This window comes from Protobothrops mucrosquamatus, unplaced genomic scaffold (assembly GCF_001527695.2).
Source record: "Protobothrops mucrosquamatus isolate PMUCROS unplaced genomic scaffold, P.Mucros_1.0 scaffold1368, whole genome shotgun sequence".
Taxonomy (NCBI): Eukaryota; Metazoa; Chordata; class Lepidosauria; order Squamata; family Viperidae; genus Protobothrops; species Protobothrops mucrosquamatus.
The window spans coordinates 1780-19828 of record NW_015387559.1 but is presented as its reverse complement, the minus strand read 5'-3'; the positions used below and the strand labels follow the sequence as shown (position 1 = coordinate 19828).

Sequence of the window (18049 nt, the reverse complement as noted above, 5' to 3'; positions counted from 1 at the left end):
CCCATCGGCCAGTACGCTCCCACAGGGTGGGTCTCCTCAGGGTGCCGTCGGCCAGACAGTGCCGGCTGGCGACCCCAAGGGGGAGGGCCTTCTCTGTGGGAGCTCCCACCCTCTGGAATGAGCTGCCCCCAGAGATCAGGGTGATCCCTGATCTCCCTTCCTTCCGCCGCGCCCTCAAGACATGGCTGTTCCAACAAGCAGGACTGGCCTAGGATAATTTTTAAGAGGGGTTTTTAGAGGGGTTTTTAATCATATTTTAATCAGACAAATTTAAATATTTCATTTTAATTAATTTTAACTTTGTGATTGTTATTGGTGTTTTTAATTGATTGTCAGCCGCCCTGAGTCCGCAAGGAGAAGGGCGGGATATAAATTCGAATAATAAATAAATAAAATAAAATTTACATAATTTCAAAATGTCCAGAGTTAAATCAATGACATGTAACTTCTCAAGTTTGAAGTCTTCGCTTGGCTTTTGCTGGACCATGCTGGGTTATACTCTACATAGTAGTGAGTGGTTCTAGGATAAAATATACAGTATAAAAGATAAAGGTAAAAGTTTCCCCTGTCCAGTCATGTCCAACTCTAGAAGGGTGGTGCTTATCTCCATTTCTTAGCCAAGGGAGCCAGCGTTGTCTGAAGACCTTTCCTTGGTCATTTGGCTGGCATGACTATAAGCCGAGGCACATGGTACGCTGTTACTTTCCCACCAAAGTGGTACCTATTAATCTACTCTCGTTTGCATGCTTTCAAATTGCTAGGGGGGCAGGAGCTGGGGCAAATAACGAGAGCTCACCCCATTGATGTTCAGGTCGCGAACCCTGGCTGTCGCCTTTACTAGCTGCCAGGCTCAGCGTCTTTAACTGCTAAGCCATCACGCCCCTTATACAATATATAAAGTGAAATATTAAGGCTGTGAAGTGTTTGAGTTTCATTTTGGAAATGGTGCTTTGACTTGCCTTCGTAGAATTCTGAGGATCCGGTGGCAGGATAAGATACCAGATACAGATGTCCTCTCCAGAGCAGGTCTATCATCAGTTTACACTCTGTTGATGAAAGCCCAGATGCGCTGGGCAGGCCACGTTGTAAGGATGCCAGACCATCGCATCCCTAAACAGCTCTTCTATGATGAGCTGTCTCAAGGAAAGCGATCGCACGGGGGACAAAAGAAGCGATACAAAGACACGCTGAAAGCATCTCTCAAGTCCCTGGATATCAACACCATCTCTTGGGAATTTTTGGTGCATGATCGACCGACATGGCGTACCCTGGTTTACCAGGGGTGCCAGACATATGAACACAGAAGGACAATCTTGGCACAAGAGAAGTGAGCACTCCGTAAAGCCAGAGCTGCAAATGCTGAAGCAACAGTGTCCACATTTCTCTGTTCAGTATGTGGCAGAACATTCCGTGCTAACATCGGTCTAATCAGCCATATACGGACACACCGTTGATGGCCCACAATCCACAAGATGTCAAGGTCTTCATCGAAAATCGATGGACGAACAACACGGTGCTTTGAAACGTACAGGAATCCAAATGCAGCCCTGTCTGGGCATCATTAAAGCAGCATCTGTTTACCAGATTATCGGAAACCTCCCTCTAGCAGCTGTGGAAAAATCAGTACATCTGTTTTAATGAGATGCAGAGAGTTGCTGTATTTACATGCATGTGAATTATCTTTTGAACTGACCATAATTGTAGCACAAACCCATAACATTATTAACATAATTATTTTACATAATTATTCTGTGCTGTTGTCACATTATATTTTGATAATGGACATTAGAAGTCTCTGGATGCTGCACCTAAAGCTTTGGTGGTCTCATGGTGATTTAAATCAACAGTTTTAAATTAGGAAGAAACTAGGCCAATTCTTGCTGGTGTGATGCATATACCTTCTATATCAGTGTTTCTCAACCTTGGCCACTTGAAGATGTCTGGACTTCAACTCCCCGGCTGGGGAATTTTGGGAGTTGAAGTCCTGACGTCTTCAAGTGGCCAAGGTTGAGAAACACTGTTCTATATAATACTGCAAATCTAATCACTAAACCAAATTAATTTGCAGCTAAATAGTTGGATACTATTGATCTAATTTTGTAATGGTGAGCAGTCATTGTATCTTTGTTTCATACTGAACTCACAATGCATGTTTTGTTAAAACGTATGAGTAATTATTTTAAAGGTTCCATAATTAGATTTTGAAGGAAGTGGAGCTCTGCATAATCTTACCTTTTTTCTTTGTAATGCTGCTGATTTTTGCTACTCCTGGTCTGACTCAGACTCAAAATAAAGCAATATTGTCCTATGATTGATAATTTGAAATCAGATCTAACTTTTATTGAATCTCTTTTGTATTTAATTTTATCAGGTGAAAATGAAATGCTGATATATGGTAACTGAAGTATAAATATTTCTATTAGAATATATGAATGCTTTGTTATTCATTTATGTAAAAAAATTAAGAGTATCTCATAGAACACTAATTGAATGAGGTTATGTATTTAACATGAATATACTTAATATTTGAGAATATCCTAGCTTTTTTTCAATTTTTTTAAATTTGTCCTTTATGATTATTTTAATTTATTGCCTGCCTTAACTGGAAGTATGTATGTGAGAGGGAAACGTGGAATACAAATATGAAATTAACTAAACTCAAATGTGTTTTTTTCTTTTCTACAAATTGATTTGATACCTCCTGTTTTGCTACTGTTTTTCCTCTAACTCAGCGGTTCTCAACCTATGGGTCACGACCTCATTTGGGATCGATCGACCATTTCACGGGGGTCGCCAAGCAAGGCTGTCCGCCATTGTTTTCCCCTTTTCCAGCGGGTGCCTTACCTCCCTTGAGCTGGGCCAGCTGGTGGTTGGCCTGCTCCGTCTCTGCCGCTTGCCAGCTATGCCTCGGCTGGCGCAGGGGGCGGAACCACGCATGTGTGGCGCTCCCGGGCAGGGAAAGTCCTCAACTTACGACCGGTTGGGTAGTCCTCAACTTATGACCAGTTTAGTCCTCAACTTACGACCGGCTTAGTCCTCGACTCACGACCGGTTTAGTCCTCAACTTACGACCGGTTTAGTCCTCGACTTACGACCGGTTGGGGGTCGTGGCATTAAAAAGGTTGAGAACCACTGCTCTAACTGTTCCGATTTATTTTAATTGAATCAAAACAACATGTAGTTGAAATATAAATGCTCATCATAGAATAAATGGAAGATCCTAAAATAAGGATTTTTACACTTGTGAGACCATCTCTCCTCAACTGAATCAACTTGTTCTTTTAGATCCAGCAGGAAGGGCATTTTCCAGAAACCCCCCCCCCCTCAGGTGCTGTCATCTGCTGGGACTGTCAGCCTTCCTAGGTTGACTGGACAGGAAACACGATAAGCTAATTCTATTTTACTTTAAGGCTACATTATAAGAATCTTCTAACTCTGAAAGTACAAATCTTTTTACAAACGGATAAGTTAAGATCCTTTCTGAATTTCTTTTTGCCATTATGCAGCTAGGAGCTCTGTCCCTAGATGCATCTCTCTGTTCGTCCTCACCACACAAGGTCTTTCCCACCTACCATCACAGGGACCTAGGAAGAGATCTGTTTATGCTGTGATGCCTGAGGTTTGGAACATTAGTTTCCCCAGAGATTAGACTTGCCCTGGCCTTACTGATCTTTTTATAAGATCTTGAAGAAAGGCTTTTGTCATCAAGCCTGAGGCCCTTGGATGTATGGCTGAGCCTGTATCAAGATTGACTGTTGTGGTTTGTTGGCTTTTCTTGGCTGTTTTATATATGTTTCTAGTTTTGTTATATTGTCTCGCTGGATGTAGATGTACTTGATATATGTAGCTTTCACTGTTACATAGTAGAGATTAATTTGCCTGATAATTCTTGAGATTTTTTTTAAATTTTTAATTTAAATTTAATTTTTTAAAAATTTAAAATATGCAAACATGAGAGATTTAAAACCTTTATTCTTCATTTTGAATTTGTTTTGGGGGCAGTTTTTTTTTTTAAAAAAAAATTCTACACAAACATGGTATATGTTAAAGAATTAAGTCTCCCCACAATCCCTCAACACTGATTGTGTTGTTGAGCTAAGCAACTTCTGGACTCTAGAAGACCATGGTTTCTAACTCCTATATTCCATAATGATGTTAATAGATTCTGCCTTTTTCACCTTCATTTTGTAAATATCATTTGTATTTATTTACACACAATAAAATTAATACTAAGTTAAACCCATTGCCTTATACCAGGTATTCTTAATAATAATAATAATAATAATAATAATAATAATAATAATGATGATGATGATGATGATGATGATGATGATGATGATGATGATGATGATGATGATAATAAAGTTGGAGGGAACCTTGGAGGTCATCTAGTCCAACCCCCTGCTCAGGCAGGAAATCCTATACCATTTCAGACAAATGGCTGTCCAGTCTCTTCTTAAAAACTTCCAGTTTTGGAGCATTCACCACTTCTGGAGGCAGGTTGTTCCACTGGTTAATTGTTCTAACTGTCAGGAAGTTTCTCCTTAGTTCTAGGTTGCTTCTCTCCTTGATTAGTTTCCTTTAATGACTACAGTTGGGACTGGCAACTCCATCATTAAGTGGCGGGATCATTAAGTATGACATTACATGCACCCAAATTTCACTTTTTTATAAGCTTCTCCATTGACTTTGCTTGTTGGAAAGTGGCTTTGGAGCACACAAATAGTGATCGTGTAATTGCAGGATGCTGTGAAGGTCATAAATCCCTGATGGTTGTAAAGCACCCAAACCTCTATCACATGACTGTGGAAATGCTGTGATGGTCATAAGTGCGAGGGCTTGAGGGCGCCATCAGAACTTTGAACGGTGACTAAAAAGGGCAGGTGTTAAGCAAAGACTAGCTATTCACTTAAAAGATGAATTGAATAGTTCTGTGAGGTAACTTTTGTGGCATAAAATTATTTAATAACACATTTTTCTGTTTATATGCAGGTACAGGTGGGCCAAGCAGATATCCCTTGCCCGATTACAGAGTGCAGTGAACATCTGGATGAAACCACCATTCTCTTCAATTTGCCACATGATGACATCATCAAATATAAATACTTCCTGGAACTTGGCCGTATTGGCTCAAGCACCAAGCCATGCCCTCAATGCAAGCACTTTACAACCTTCAAGAAAAGAGGTCATATTCCGACCCCTACCAAAACGGAGAACAAGTACAAAGTGAGCATGCTCACACAAGTAATGGATTAAATGGCAGAGCTGTGAGCAGCAAAATTAGGCCAGGATATGGTGGGCATTTAAATGGGCTTTCTTCTCTTACTGGAATCTCATGTAAGCTGTGTTTTTAGACTACAAATATATAGCTTCATACCCAGTATTAGTCAGCCATTAATCTATCTGGACTAGCTAGTCAGATGCTGTGTTAATCCTTATGTTTGTTGTGTCTTTTTGTCTACATTTGGAAATGGCCCTGCAATATTTTATGAAGTTTGTCAGTTCTTACACTCTGAAGTACTTGGTGGTCTTTTGCAATATTTATTTTAAGTATTGTACTATATGAGTACCTAGCTGAATTTTACAAAGTTCCCAGCTTTACTTTTGTGAGTTGGTACTGCACTGAAATCAACCCATCTCAAAGTACATGGGCTTTGCATTTTACTCTTGGGATTATTCTGATTTCTTTGTGCCACTTTGATCTGAAATTCAATTAGGTAGTTAATAGATCTTACCTATGAGAATGCAGCTATATAAGCTTAGTTCTATTAGGGGCGAGACCTGACTCAAAAACAGTAACTATGAGAGGGACCTTGGAGTCCTAGTGGACGATCACTTGACTATGAGCCAGCAGTGTGCAGCAGCAACTAAAAAAGCTAATACAATCCTGGGTTGTATAAACAGAGGCATAGAATCAAGATCATATGAAGTATTAGTACCGCTTTATAAAACCCTAGTAAGACCTGGAATACTGCAGCCAATTTTGGTCACGATATCACAAAAAAAAATGTTGAGAGTTTGGAAAAAATTCAGAAAAGAGCAACTAAGATGATCAAAGGCCTGGAGACTAAAACATATGAAGAACAGCTGCGAGAGTTGGGTTTGGCTAGTCTAAAGAAAAGAAGAAATAGGGGAGATATGATAGCAGTATTCCAGTATTTGAGAGGCTGCCACAAAGAAAAGGGGGTCACGTTATTCACCAAAGCACCAGAGGGAAGGACGAGAAACAATAGTTGGAAACTGATCAGGGAGAGAAGCAACCTGGAATTAAGGAGAAATTTCCTGACAGTGAGGACAATTAACCAGTGGAACAGCTTGCCTCCAGAAATCGTGGGCACTCCATCATTGGTGATTTTTAAGAGGAGACTAGACAGTCACTTGTCTGAGATGGTATAGGTCAGTGGTTCTCAACCTGTGGGTCGGGACCCCATTTGGGGTCGATCGACCATTTCATGGGGGTCGCCAAGCAAGCCTGTCCGCCATTTTTTTTGTCCGCCATTTTTTCCCCTTTTCCGGCGGGTGCCTTACCTCCCTTGGGCTGGGCCAGCTGGTGGTCGGCCTGCTCCGTCTCTGCCGCTTGCCAGCTACGCCTCGGCCGGCGCAGGGGGCGGAACCACGCATGCGCGGCGCTCCCGAGCAGGGAAAGTCCTCGACTTATGACCGGTTTAGTCCTCGACTTACAACCAGTTTAGTCCTCGACTTACGACCGGTTTAATCCTCGACTTACGACCGGTTGGGGTCGCGGCATTAAAAAGGTTGAGAACCACTGGTATAGGTTCTCCTACTTGAACAGGGGGCTGGACTGGAAGACCTCCAAGGTCCCTTCCAGTCTACTCTTCTCTAAATATATCGGTTGTTATAGGTGCAGTATATTTTTAGAAAAATGCACACTAAAATATGCATGATAAGATACTGCATGTGCAGAGTCCCAGATTAAAAATTTTATATATATAAAAAGAATCATCAGTAATATAGGCATAGAGTTTTTCTTTAGGTTCTTCTTTTTAATGTTTATGTCTGATGCTGGGGTAATTTAAAAGACTATATAATAGTAAAAACAAGATTTGGAAACAGTGGTTCAGTGAGCTACAGGATCAGGACTACAAATTAGGGATTGGTAGAGAAATGTATAACACATTTTCTTCTTGTGATATTTAATGTGTTTCTGATATATTATTAACTCATAGTCCAAACTCATGGGTATGCTCATTGATTTTAGAATTTGCAGTTGTAGATAATTCATTGCCAGAAGGATGCAGTCAGCACTAACTGATATTTAAGTGGTTTTTTTTAAAAAAAAATGCTCAGTATGGTATGCAGAATTGGGTGTTTTGCTTGTTTTTCAGCATAGACTTTTATAGAACAGTGTTTTAGAAAAGTCCCATTAAGGTTTCTTCTATATAACCCAGTTATTTTGTTGGTTGACCAAAATTGAGATTATCATGTCAGTTTAAGTGGAGTTAAATATCTCCATGCTTTTCTTACTAACTGGTACCTGTAGGTTCACAGTCTTAAACATGAATAATGTTCCACAAATCATATGTAAATAATTCATTTATGTTCCAAAACATTTTTCAAATAGCTTTTCAAATATTGCAGGGAATCAAAAGTAACCCTCTTTAAAGCAACTGAATCTATTTAAAGATATTATATAGTAGCTGTACAAGACAGTCACATGATCCTTGGAAAAGATGTCTCTGCTTTAAAATATTTTAGACTATATTCTCATATTCGCTAAACGGACTTTTTGGAACTGAACTGGAAACTTTGTACTGCCCTAATATTTAGATTTTAATGTAATATTTATTAGATGGGATTTTATAATCCAATATTTCATCATATTGAATTAATTAGATATAAAAGCATAGTGTTCTTTGAAAATATTTTTATAATACAGGGCCCTTAATGAATATATCTTTTTTTTGTATTCTTAATTTTTGTTTTAGGACTGATGTACTTTACAGTATATTTTACATTCTCTCTTGAATTGTGTTTTTCTTAATCATATTGAAAGTATTAGAAAGCAGATTCAAAGTTAATAGATTAGAACTTTGGAATGTGTTATTGACTTGTATCCTTACTCATCCCTCACTTTCTTCATTTCTTAAAGTACTCTTCTCTATTCTGCTGTCTAGACAATATGGCCAGCACATTGAGTAATGCTGCTTTAAAGGCTCCCCCCCTTAACTTCCTAATAGTTGCTATGCCTTGCAAATATATAACTTGTTACTGTGGACATTATGACCAACTTTGATTTAAGAAAATCTACAAAAATTCCTGTGAGCTTTGAACCATAATTTATTCAGCTCATGATATCTGAACTGTTTTGTGGAATTATCCTTTGGGAATCCATTATACTTTAAGAAACTCAAAATTAAATTTGCATGTCAGTTGTTCATGAAAGACATGCAGTGAAAAAAATCTGACAGTATGATATTAGGGTGGATATATCTTGTTTTCCTAAAATAGAGCTTGAAATTTACAGAAAGTTAGGGTGTACACTTTAATGGCAACTTATGGATTTCTGTGCATTGTTGATTTTTTTCTGCAAAACATTTTTCTGCTTATTTATTTTATTTATATTCTCCTCACATCAGCATATATAGCATTCTCTCCCCCTCGTTTTTACACACAACATCAACCCGGTCAGATATACTAGGTCAGGGGTGTCAAACTGCCGGCCTGCGGGCTGGATGCATCATGCCAAAACTGTGCCCACCCCATTGCCGGCAGTGGGGAAAAAGTCACGATATGTCGTGATATGACATCGTGAGTTTGATACCCGTGTACTAGATTGAAAATCAGTGTGAAACACAGTTGGAAAAGAAAATATTCACACACAAAACCTTGGGGATAGGCTATCTGGTGCCCTCTGGATGTTGAATATTGCAAGACTTATTGCCCTAACCACTAACTATGTTGGTTGAGCTGATGAAAATTAAACCCAAATCATCTGTAGGGAACCAGGCTAAATCCTAAATTTATTTATTTGGAATATGGCATGGAATATATGGATAGTAGTAGTAAGGATGTATAGAAGGAACACATAATAATATGATACATGATGGAGATGTGTGGTCAATTTTGTAAGGCATAAGAACTTCAAGAAGTTATTGAGTTAGATTTTTGTATCTTATTAGACAAACTGTAAGGCTACACAAAGCATTACATAGATACTTTTTAAAGTACTCCTCTTCAAATCATTAAGGTATTTGTAAGCCTTTTAAAGGATCAAGTGCTTGATTCAGTGGCTGTGTATTTGTGCATGCTTAGGCAGCTCTTCCATAGAATATGCTGGCAAAGTTGTTTGGACTTCAGATACTTGCTGAAACAATTTGGAGTAGACCTTAAGACAGTTTTGTGGAGTCTTCCAGAAGATGTAGAGACAGTACTTGGCTCTTTGAGTAGTGGTCTTTCATGTGCTAAGTACAGCATCTACACCTAACTTAATCCTTCAGTTGAAAGGTTTTGCACTGTTTAAATAATCTAAATTTTCTATACATATATATGATCTGCAAGGGTCCTTGGTGCTCTCTGAGCTTGCTTGTTTTCTTGCAAACATTTCATTACCCTAACTAGGTAACATCATCAGTGCTTTTCTTCTGCAGACAGATTTTTAAGGATAGATTCAGTTTTGCTGACATAAAAAATAAAAGCCATTTGCTATCTTTCTTTGAACGCTACTCTTTACCATTCTTTGCATATAGAGGAGATATCTTCAATGGCAGATCTTGCAAAAGCAGTAAATTATACCAGCTGTTTCCTACACACCCAAAAAGGAGAATACTTTGTAAAATATGGTACATGTTAAGCTTGCAGTATAAAACTGTTAGTGTTTTCTCCTTTTACTTCAATGTTTACTGGTTCTAAATTTTGCACTTTTTCTGTGCAAATGCAATTGCCAATTCTTACTTAGCAATACTTAGCAATTTAATGATAATAAAGAATTATCAGGTTTAGCCCTATAAGCAGTTTACGTCTGGCTAGGTTTAATTTGATATTCAAATTTACCTCATATTGTTCAAGTGACCAAATATCTGTGTTGCAAAACTAGGTTTTAGTTGAACATTAAGAACACAACTTGCTCAACTAGGTCATATTTACATATGATTATTAATATTTCAAAGGTCAGCTGCTTTTTTTTTAGGTTACTGCCTGTCAAGCAGAGAGCTCAGCTGAACAGCTCCCATCAAGGATAGAATATTGCAACTTGGAAAAGTAGAAGACCAGGTTGGAAGGATAATTGCCCAGTGGGTTACCTAATTTCTAAGAAGAGGACTAATCAAAGCAGTGCAAAAAATGCCATGATTTGATTCAAACTATATTTCTGGTTTTTAAAACTATAACATATTCTGTTGAAAATACGATATAGGAATAGATAGTGTATTTGCCCAAATATATGTTACCAGGAAGAAGATTCATTCAATTTCTTGTGTCTTTTCTCTAGAAACATATAGAGCATTCCATTTTTTTTTCTTTCAAATATTGGGCTAAGAGATAGCAACTGGGCCAGTGAGCTTGGTGGCTGGGAGGGTCTTGCACACGGAAATCCCTAGTGCTGTTACTTACAACAATTTAAGCACACCATTTCACTGGGGCTCATTTATGGTAAGAGAAAATAGGCATTTATCTATGCCTCCTTGAACTCCTGAATGAAAGGCAAGAATAAAGTCAAACAAATATAGCTCGCAGTCCTGACATAGTCTGTGGCTATGGGAAGTACCTAGAACAAAGAACTGTAGTATGAGATTATTCTTTGTGTGTTATACTGTTTTCCTATTATTTCAAGCAGAGGCAATGCTTGGCCACATTGCAGTCATCTATTATATATATAGATCTATGTTTCAAAAATTAAAATAAAATAGATCTGTGCCTTGACCATGAAGACATAATAAACTTGATCTCTGTTTAATTAATGTTCTGCTAACAGCTTTGCTATGTGATATTTTTAGAGCCTCGAGAGCTGTATAAATTCTTATGTATACAAAACCTCATTCAAGAGAACTGGCCTTGGTCAAAGGTCATAATAATAGGATGCTTGCTGAAATCTTAGTGGAATCTTACCAGGACACTTGTTCCATTGCAACAAAATCCATAATCCTTATCACATCCAGGTTGTTGCAGACAAATAGCTATAGGGTTCTATCAAAGTGCCTTACCAATATGAAGATAAATTGATTATCTTGGTATTAATAAGGAAAGATTAACATATGACACCAGTTTTTTATTTGGCATGTTATAATAAATGTAACATGGATTTTTATGAAAGTTAAAAACTGTCTGAGAGTCATCACTGGACAAGATGGGCAGCACATAAATAAATAAAGGCATAAAACAGGTGAGAAATAGAGTAAAGACTGAATGTGTTTGCCTGTTTTAGGAGTAGAACACCCAAAGCATTCAGCAGATGGTCTCCATTATTCATTTTATGATATTTGCTTTCCTTAGAGGAAAAGTAAACATAAGCATACAAAGATTACTATGTAATTGTACTTGGTCCATAGTGCATATTGAAAACTTAGATTCCTGTATTCCTTAAAGATTACTACCAAAATATTGTAAGAATGATAGTACTTTAGTATACTACAAAACTTAAAACATGAACATTTCCTCATTTCCATAATGAGGAAAAATTAACATGACAGAAAGCCTGAACAAATTCCCAGATGTCTATCAGCCAATGACCAAGAGCATTTTCTTACTATATAAGGCTCCACCTGAAGATTTGTTCCAGATCCCATTTAATGTAAGATTGAAGGCTTTGATGACAATCCTATCTATCAGGGGCATGTAACTTTTTATAAACTGGGGATCACAGCCTTTGATTGGCAGGCTTTGCAGCCAGAGGGTCCAAGATTCCAAAAAGAAAGTGGGCATTACCGTGACAAATATAAATTAATTTAAACATTACAATTTAGCTTTTTAATTAACTTGGAAGAAAGCCTGTCCTCTATATCTACTGAAGATTGAATATTGATTAGTGTTTTCCATGTACCATTTTTCAACTGATTGTTAATAAGAATTTCCAACTTTTTCTAAATTTGTTCAATTTCCTAAGGAAAAGCTGGTCTATAGTTGGTTCTCAGTGGAAAAATAATAATAGTAATAATAATAGTAATAATAATAATAATAATAGTAATAATAAATGGATATTTTACTTCTTAACTTCTGGGTTTGGTTAGAGCACTAATATTGGTGATAAGAATAGGTTTTGTACTGACAGTAGTTGAAGTGGAATTAGTGTGGTAGGGAGATAAATTATAGAAATCAGTCTGCAGTGACCCCACTCTGATTTCAAGAGAATTTTATTGGTTTAAACTGCCAACAAAGTTAATTCCCTATGAAATGTCTTTTTCTCTCATTGGTAAGGCTTCTTAAGAGCTTCATCTTAATGTGTGAGTAAATGAGAAGTTGCAGACTTAGAAATAGGTCCTTGACTTACAACAGTTCATTCAAAGTTACAATGGCACTGAAAAATGTACCTTATGACTGTTTTTTCACAGTTACGACCATGATCACATGATCAAAATTCAGATGCTTAGTGACTGGTTCATATTTATGACCATTGCTGTGTCCCAAGATTATGTGATCATCTTTTGTGACCTTTTGACAAGCAGAGTAAATGGGGAAGCCAGATTCACTTAACAACCAGATGACTAAGTTATCAACTGCAGTGATTCACTTAACAACTGTGGCAAGAAAGATCATAAAATGGGACAAAACTCACTTAACAACAGAAATTTTGAGGTCAGTTGTGATAATAAGTCAAGGTCTACCTGTATTAGGTGATTTTTTTTTATGCATGCCTTCACCATCTACCCCCTTGTTTCATGCAAGGAGGAGCTGAGATATGCTTTCCCAGCCTCAATTAATGGCCATTGGTTTAGATGTTTATTGCTTTATGCTCTTATTTAAACAGATCCAGTGCCCAACCTGCCAATTTGTGTGGTGTTTTAAGTGCCATTCCCCGTGGCACGAAGGTGTCAACTGCAAAGAGTTCAAAAAAGGAGACAAACTGCTACGTCACTGGGCCAGTGAAATCGAACATGGGCAAAGAAATGCTCAAAAGTGTCCAAAGTGCAAGGTAAGGCAGCGCATGCTCATTCAATACTCTTTGAAGTGCTTGAGCAAAGTCAGTTAGTAGAACTAACACCTACCAAGAAACAAGCTGAGAAAACTAATCCCTATCATCTGTTGACATTACAGCTCTTATCACCCTCTTTATGTTGAACATGACTTTTAGAACAGTGAACAATCTACTTCTCAGGAAAAGAAAAGAGTTAAATAACCCTAACCCTCCCTCATTTCCAACTTTTTTTTTTTTTAAAGCTAAGCTGTATTTAAATAACAAGTTCTGAGAATACACTGTCTGGGTAATGATATTTGATAATGTATTTCTCTATTTCAAGACATTACTGATCAGAAGGTGGAGAAAAAGGAATTCCAACTGAACTTTTTGGATGAAATGTACATTTGGCCATTTTGAAAAATACTGCATTTTAAAAAAAATATTAATGTAGGTTATTGACGAAAGGTGAATTGAATTGCCAAGATTTGCTCCATGTTTCCTAAAGAAAGACCAGTGCAATGCAGTTTTATGTGAAAATGTTTTATTTTTAAAATTAAAACCATTTAACTATTTTGTTTTAAATTTTTAAAAAAATTATGCCAATACTCATTTATTTTTTTAAGAAATATTTGCTTTTAACAGGTGAATTACCATGTAGCTTAGTTTCCATATTGTACATGAAATGTCAATGGTATTTTCAGGAATGAGCATCATCACATGATTTTACAGATTGGCTGCTTTCTTGTGTTACTGAACATCTTGAAAAAAACGACCAAATCTTGCAAAATTTTAACCCCTAAAATTTTGAGGAGGTCACTGATTGACGGTTGCTTTTTCCCCCGTAGGCAATATTTCTCTGATCTGTGCTTTTAAACAAATAAGATGAATTGAAAAGTTGGAACATGCAAATTTATTTTGTAGGAGCTGTCCAAAAGTTATTAAAACAGTGAGGCTCTTGCATTCATTTAAGTAAAATTAAGGCAAAATGTCTGCAAGAAAGTGCATAAATAGCATTAAGGCAGTAAATAGGAAAATAATGTCATCAAAGTAGTCTGAAAATAGAAGATGATTTACCCTCATTCTGACGATGCAGCCTGCATGCTAAATAGCTATTGTTTGATGCATTTACGAATATGGAACTCAAAATCTGTCTGTGGGAATAAAGGGTATTTCAAGTTTCTTCATTTGACAACATTGAAAATACCAGTGAGAATGAACTTTCTACACACAACAAGAATTTTTATTGAGCAAACTTGGGCTTTATGTTCTAAGGGTGATAATATGCTACATGTTTCCACCAACTGGTTCTGCTTGTTTTTACAAACTGCATATTCATTATATAAAATCAAAGTGGAATACATTTTTGGAACACTTCATCCTGATTTGAAAATGACATTTCAGATTTCAAGCATTGTTTTCATATGCATTCCTAGTGTTATTATAAATAAATTAATCTATTTGGTTATTGCAGAGCAGGCTGTAAACCAAATGACTACTTCATTCAGTTAGTTAGCAATTTGTATTTAGTCTGCAATTCTTATTTTTAATGTCAGGGCAAAGTTACTATTTTAAAGTTGTAAGTTATGAAATTGAGTATTGTATAGAATTTAAGTAAAGGATTATTCAAGACTCTTTGCTACCATTTCTCAAAGTTTAAATACTGCTACATAAAAAAAGAAGTATTTTAGCTTTCCAATGATTTGCTATAGAAAATATGGTAGCTAACAAAAGATATTGAATTTATTTGTTATTTTTGCATCATATAGTACTCTGGAAGGGGAAATTCACAATAAAGTGGCACTAGAATTAATTACCACATGCTATTTATCAAATTTCTTCAAAAGTTTTTGATGAAAATAAATAGTTTACTAGCAAACGTAATTTGTATCAATTTGAGTATAACTTTCAAGTGCAATTTAAAATACTTCGAATATACTACAGTTTTAAGGAGATGGATTTTAATAGTTGAATTATATAGTTAAGTTATACATCTGAAAAGTTATACATTTCAACAGATTAAATTTTAAATACATTGTGCAAAAATACTGCTTTACTAACTTACAGCATATTCTAAAATATTTTTGCTGTAATAGGGAATTCACAAATAAAATACCTAGAATCTTGATTTGCTTCTAAAAAGTAGAAATAACATTGGCACTTTTCAGGATTCTTTATGACTTTTTGTATAAACTCTATGTGATTATGCTTTGTTGATTTAAAACCATTAAATTAATCATGACTTTATATTTTTATATTTTTTTTTGAATTTAATTAGCCCATTTGTTGTATGTTTTATTATTGTGAGCCACTCAAATTTTGGAACAACAGACACATAACATTAAATAGATAAACAACTGAATGGATTTGCTTAATAACCAAACATTAATAAACTAGAAATACAATCAATTAATAAGAAAAAATCAAAAGAACCAAGTTTTCATTGAATTTGGGGGGGAAATAATATATGTATTAAATGTATTTAATTATTTTAATATTCAAAATTTCAGCCTTTCTAGTATCAATCCCTATGTGTATCATGGAGTCTTTCTTGATGTCTATGTACTGTGTATCTGGCCATAGACTCATACTGTTGATTACCTTCCAAAACATACCAACGGCACTATATAAATACAAATCTATGCCCAAAGACTTAAGGAGAGAGCTTCTCTAGCAACTGCTTGGTGATGGTCTATGGGATAATAACTTTTCTCCTTGGCTAGGAATGACAGGCTTGGAATGCTTGTTTGTGAAGTCTCTGAATTGCTGAAAAATCTTGTAAATTTTCTTGAATGTCTTAACTTTGCAGCATTTTAATTGTTTTTCATAGATTTAAGTTACATTTGTATCATTATTATAGAGCAAATAACTAGTCTCTTAATTTTATGAATTTTTGTGGCTTTAAACAGCATTTTAGAAACCTTAATTTTAGCTTCTCCTATAAGTCTCTCTATCAATAAATTAGTAGCTTTCTTCAGAATTTGTTGGATGATTTGTCAAAAAACAATTGAGATAGTTTAATGTTGTGAGGAATCTTCCTTTTTTAAAGCGATTATTTTTATCCTCTGTCCCACCTGTTTTATTTTTAAAGATTCATATTCAGAGAACAGAAGGCTGTGACCATATGACTTGCTCACAATGCAACACTAACTTCTGTTACCGCTGTGGGGAGAGATATCGCCAGCTTCGTTTCTTTGGAGATCATACATCAAACCTCAGTATATTTGGATGCAAATACCGCTACCTCCCTGAAAATCCACATTTAAGGAGATTAGTGAGAGGCTCTGTCTGTGGTAAGTGGGGTAATAAGATCTTTTGGAGAATTGTATCATCTACGAATTAATTGCCATTTATAGGAACCCCGATGCTTATTCCTCGTTAACATGTAGAATAATAAGCAATTCCTCTTCCAACTATAAATTTTTGTTCTGAACATGAGATTCATTACCATAGGAATTTCTTCCTAAAGTATGTTTGTCATGTTTTCTAATTGTGTACATCTTGAGGTTACATAAAGAATTGTACAAACATGATTTGAAGTCCTTAACAAATACGCAATTAGATGCCAGTTATATATTTTGAGAATCTGACAATCTAGAGCAGGGGTGTCCAACCTTAGCAACTTTAAAACTTGTAGATTTCAACTCCCAGAATTCCCCAGCCTCCATAATAGAATGGAGAAATTAGAACTTTTCACAATCAGATTTGCTAACATAATGATGGATTTATCCTAATACTTTCTACACATTTCAGACTTAATCTGTTTTTTAAAAAATGCAAATCACGTATCTATAGAAAATAATAAACAACTAGCTTACACATTTTCCATTGTCTCTTTCGTCCTTTCCATCTGCCTGGTCTCTGTCTCTGTATAGGAGGCACCTGACTTCCAGAAGAAGTGATAATAAATTGAATAATTAAATAACCTTGAAGGGTGTCATAGTTGCCAAAAGTTTTGTTGCTATTACAAAGAATGAGTTTCAAAGTACAGGGGTTTTGTTCAGATCATGATGTCATTCTGTTTAAAAAATTGAGAGGTTTATATACAGTATATATAGTGTTTTAATGGAACTCTCATAATATGTATCAGAATCAGAATCAGGGTGCAGAGTAGCTTTGTAGAACTTTTTATTTCTTTTACCCTTTTACTAGATCATGATGTCCATGATAAAATAATGTCCAATGTGAGCAGCAGAGTTTAAAATAAATAAATAAAGTACACTGGGTGTTTTAAAAATATATCTAAACTTAAACGATGACTGCCTATTCAGAATTATTAAAAAAATCTTTTAAGGGGGAATTTCTTGACAATTTTACTGCATTGTTGGAAGGATCTTTGATTTTATAGAGCTGCTAATAAGTACTAAACATTGAGAAATGGTAGAAAAGAAAATACGTTAAGGAGACACATTAATAACAATACTAGTAGCTGGAACAGTAGTACATCTGCTCTGCCAATGAAACTCAATAAAATATGAAATAAATGTGCTGACCATTCCATTAAGCAATTACTGCAATGTTAACTGAATTATCAGTGGAAGCTATCATGCTTAGGTATGAGGTAGCTTGCCTTATAAATTGTAGGTGGATGGGGGAGTTTATTGAAAAGTGACCAAAAGAAGGAGTTTATTGACAAATTACCAAAAGAATACATTTCTACTATGTATTCCCTTTTCTGTATCTTCATCTGCTAAACTATAGGGTGGGGAACATAAAGAAGAAACATGCTTTTAAAAACTATTTGGCAAAGAACAAGGCAAAATGTTAACTAATTTCTTTTTGCCCAGCTGCTTTGAAATGCAAGATGCTCTTCCAAGTTGCTGATGTTTTGGCCAAGGTTGCATATCCCAGTGATAGTTTGAAAAATAGTAAAATGCAGTGCTTTTAAATGTATTAAGATATTAAAGCACTGCAGAATCTGAATCCAATTAAGTGAATTAAATAATAGATCAGATGGTGCATTATTGTTTATGTATTGTACTC

General features: G+C 35.9%; 1 protein-coding gene across 1 annotated transcript in view; it reads left to right on the top strand.

Annotated features, from left to right (window-relative positions):
* Window positions 1-16368, top strand: part of RNF217 (ring finger protein 217) — a gene marked incomplete at its 3' end in the record, with an annotated part of 33978 nt that extends 17610 nt beyond the window's left edge. Inside the window, exons 2-4 of the mRNA XM_015821628.1 lie at window positions 4993-5226; window positions 12920-13084; window positions 16158-16368. Of these exons, the coding sequence (XP_015677114.1) occupies window positions 4993-5226; window positions 12920-13084; window positions 16158-16368 (610 nt within the window). The remainder of the gene's footprint in view (window positions 1-4992; window positions 5227-12919; window positions 13085-16157) is intronic.
* Window positions 16369-18049: the final 1681 nt, after the last annotated feature.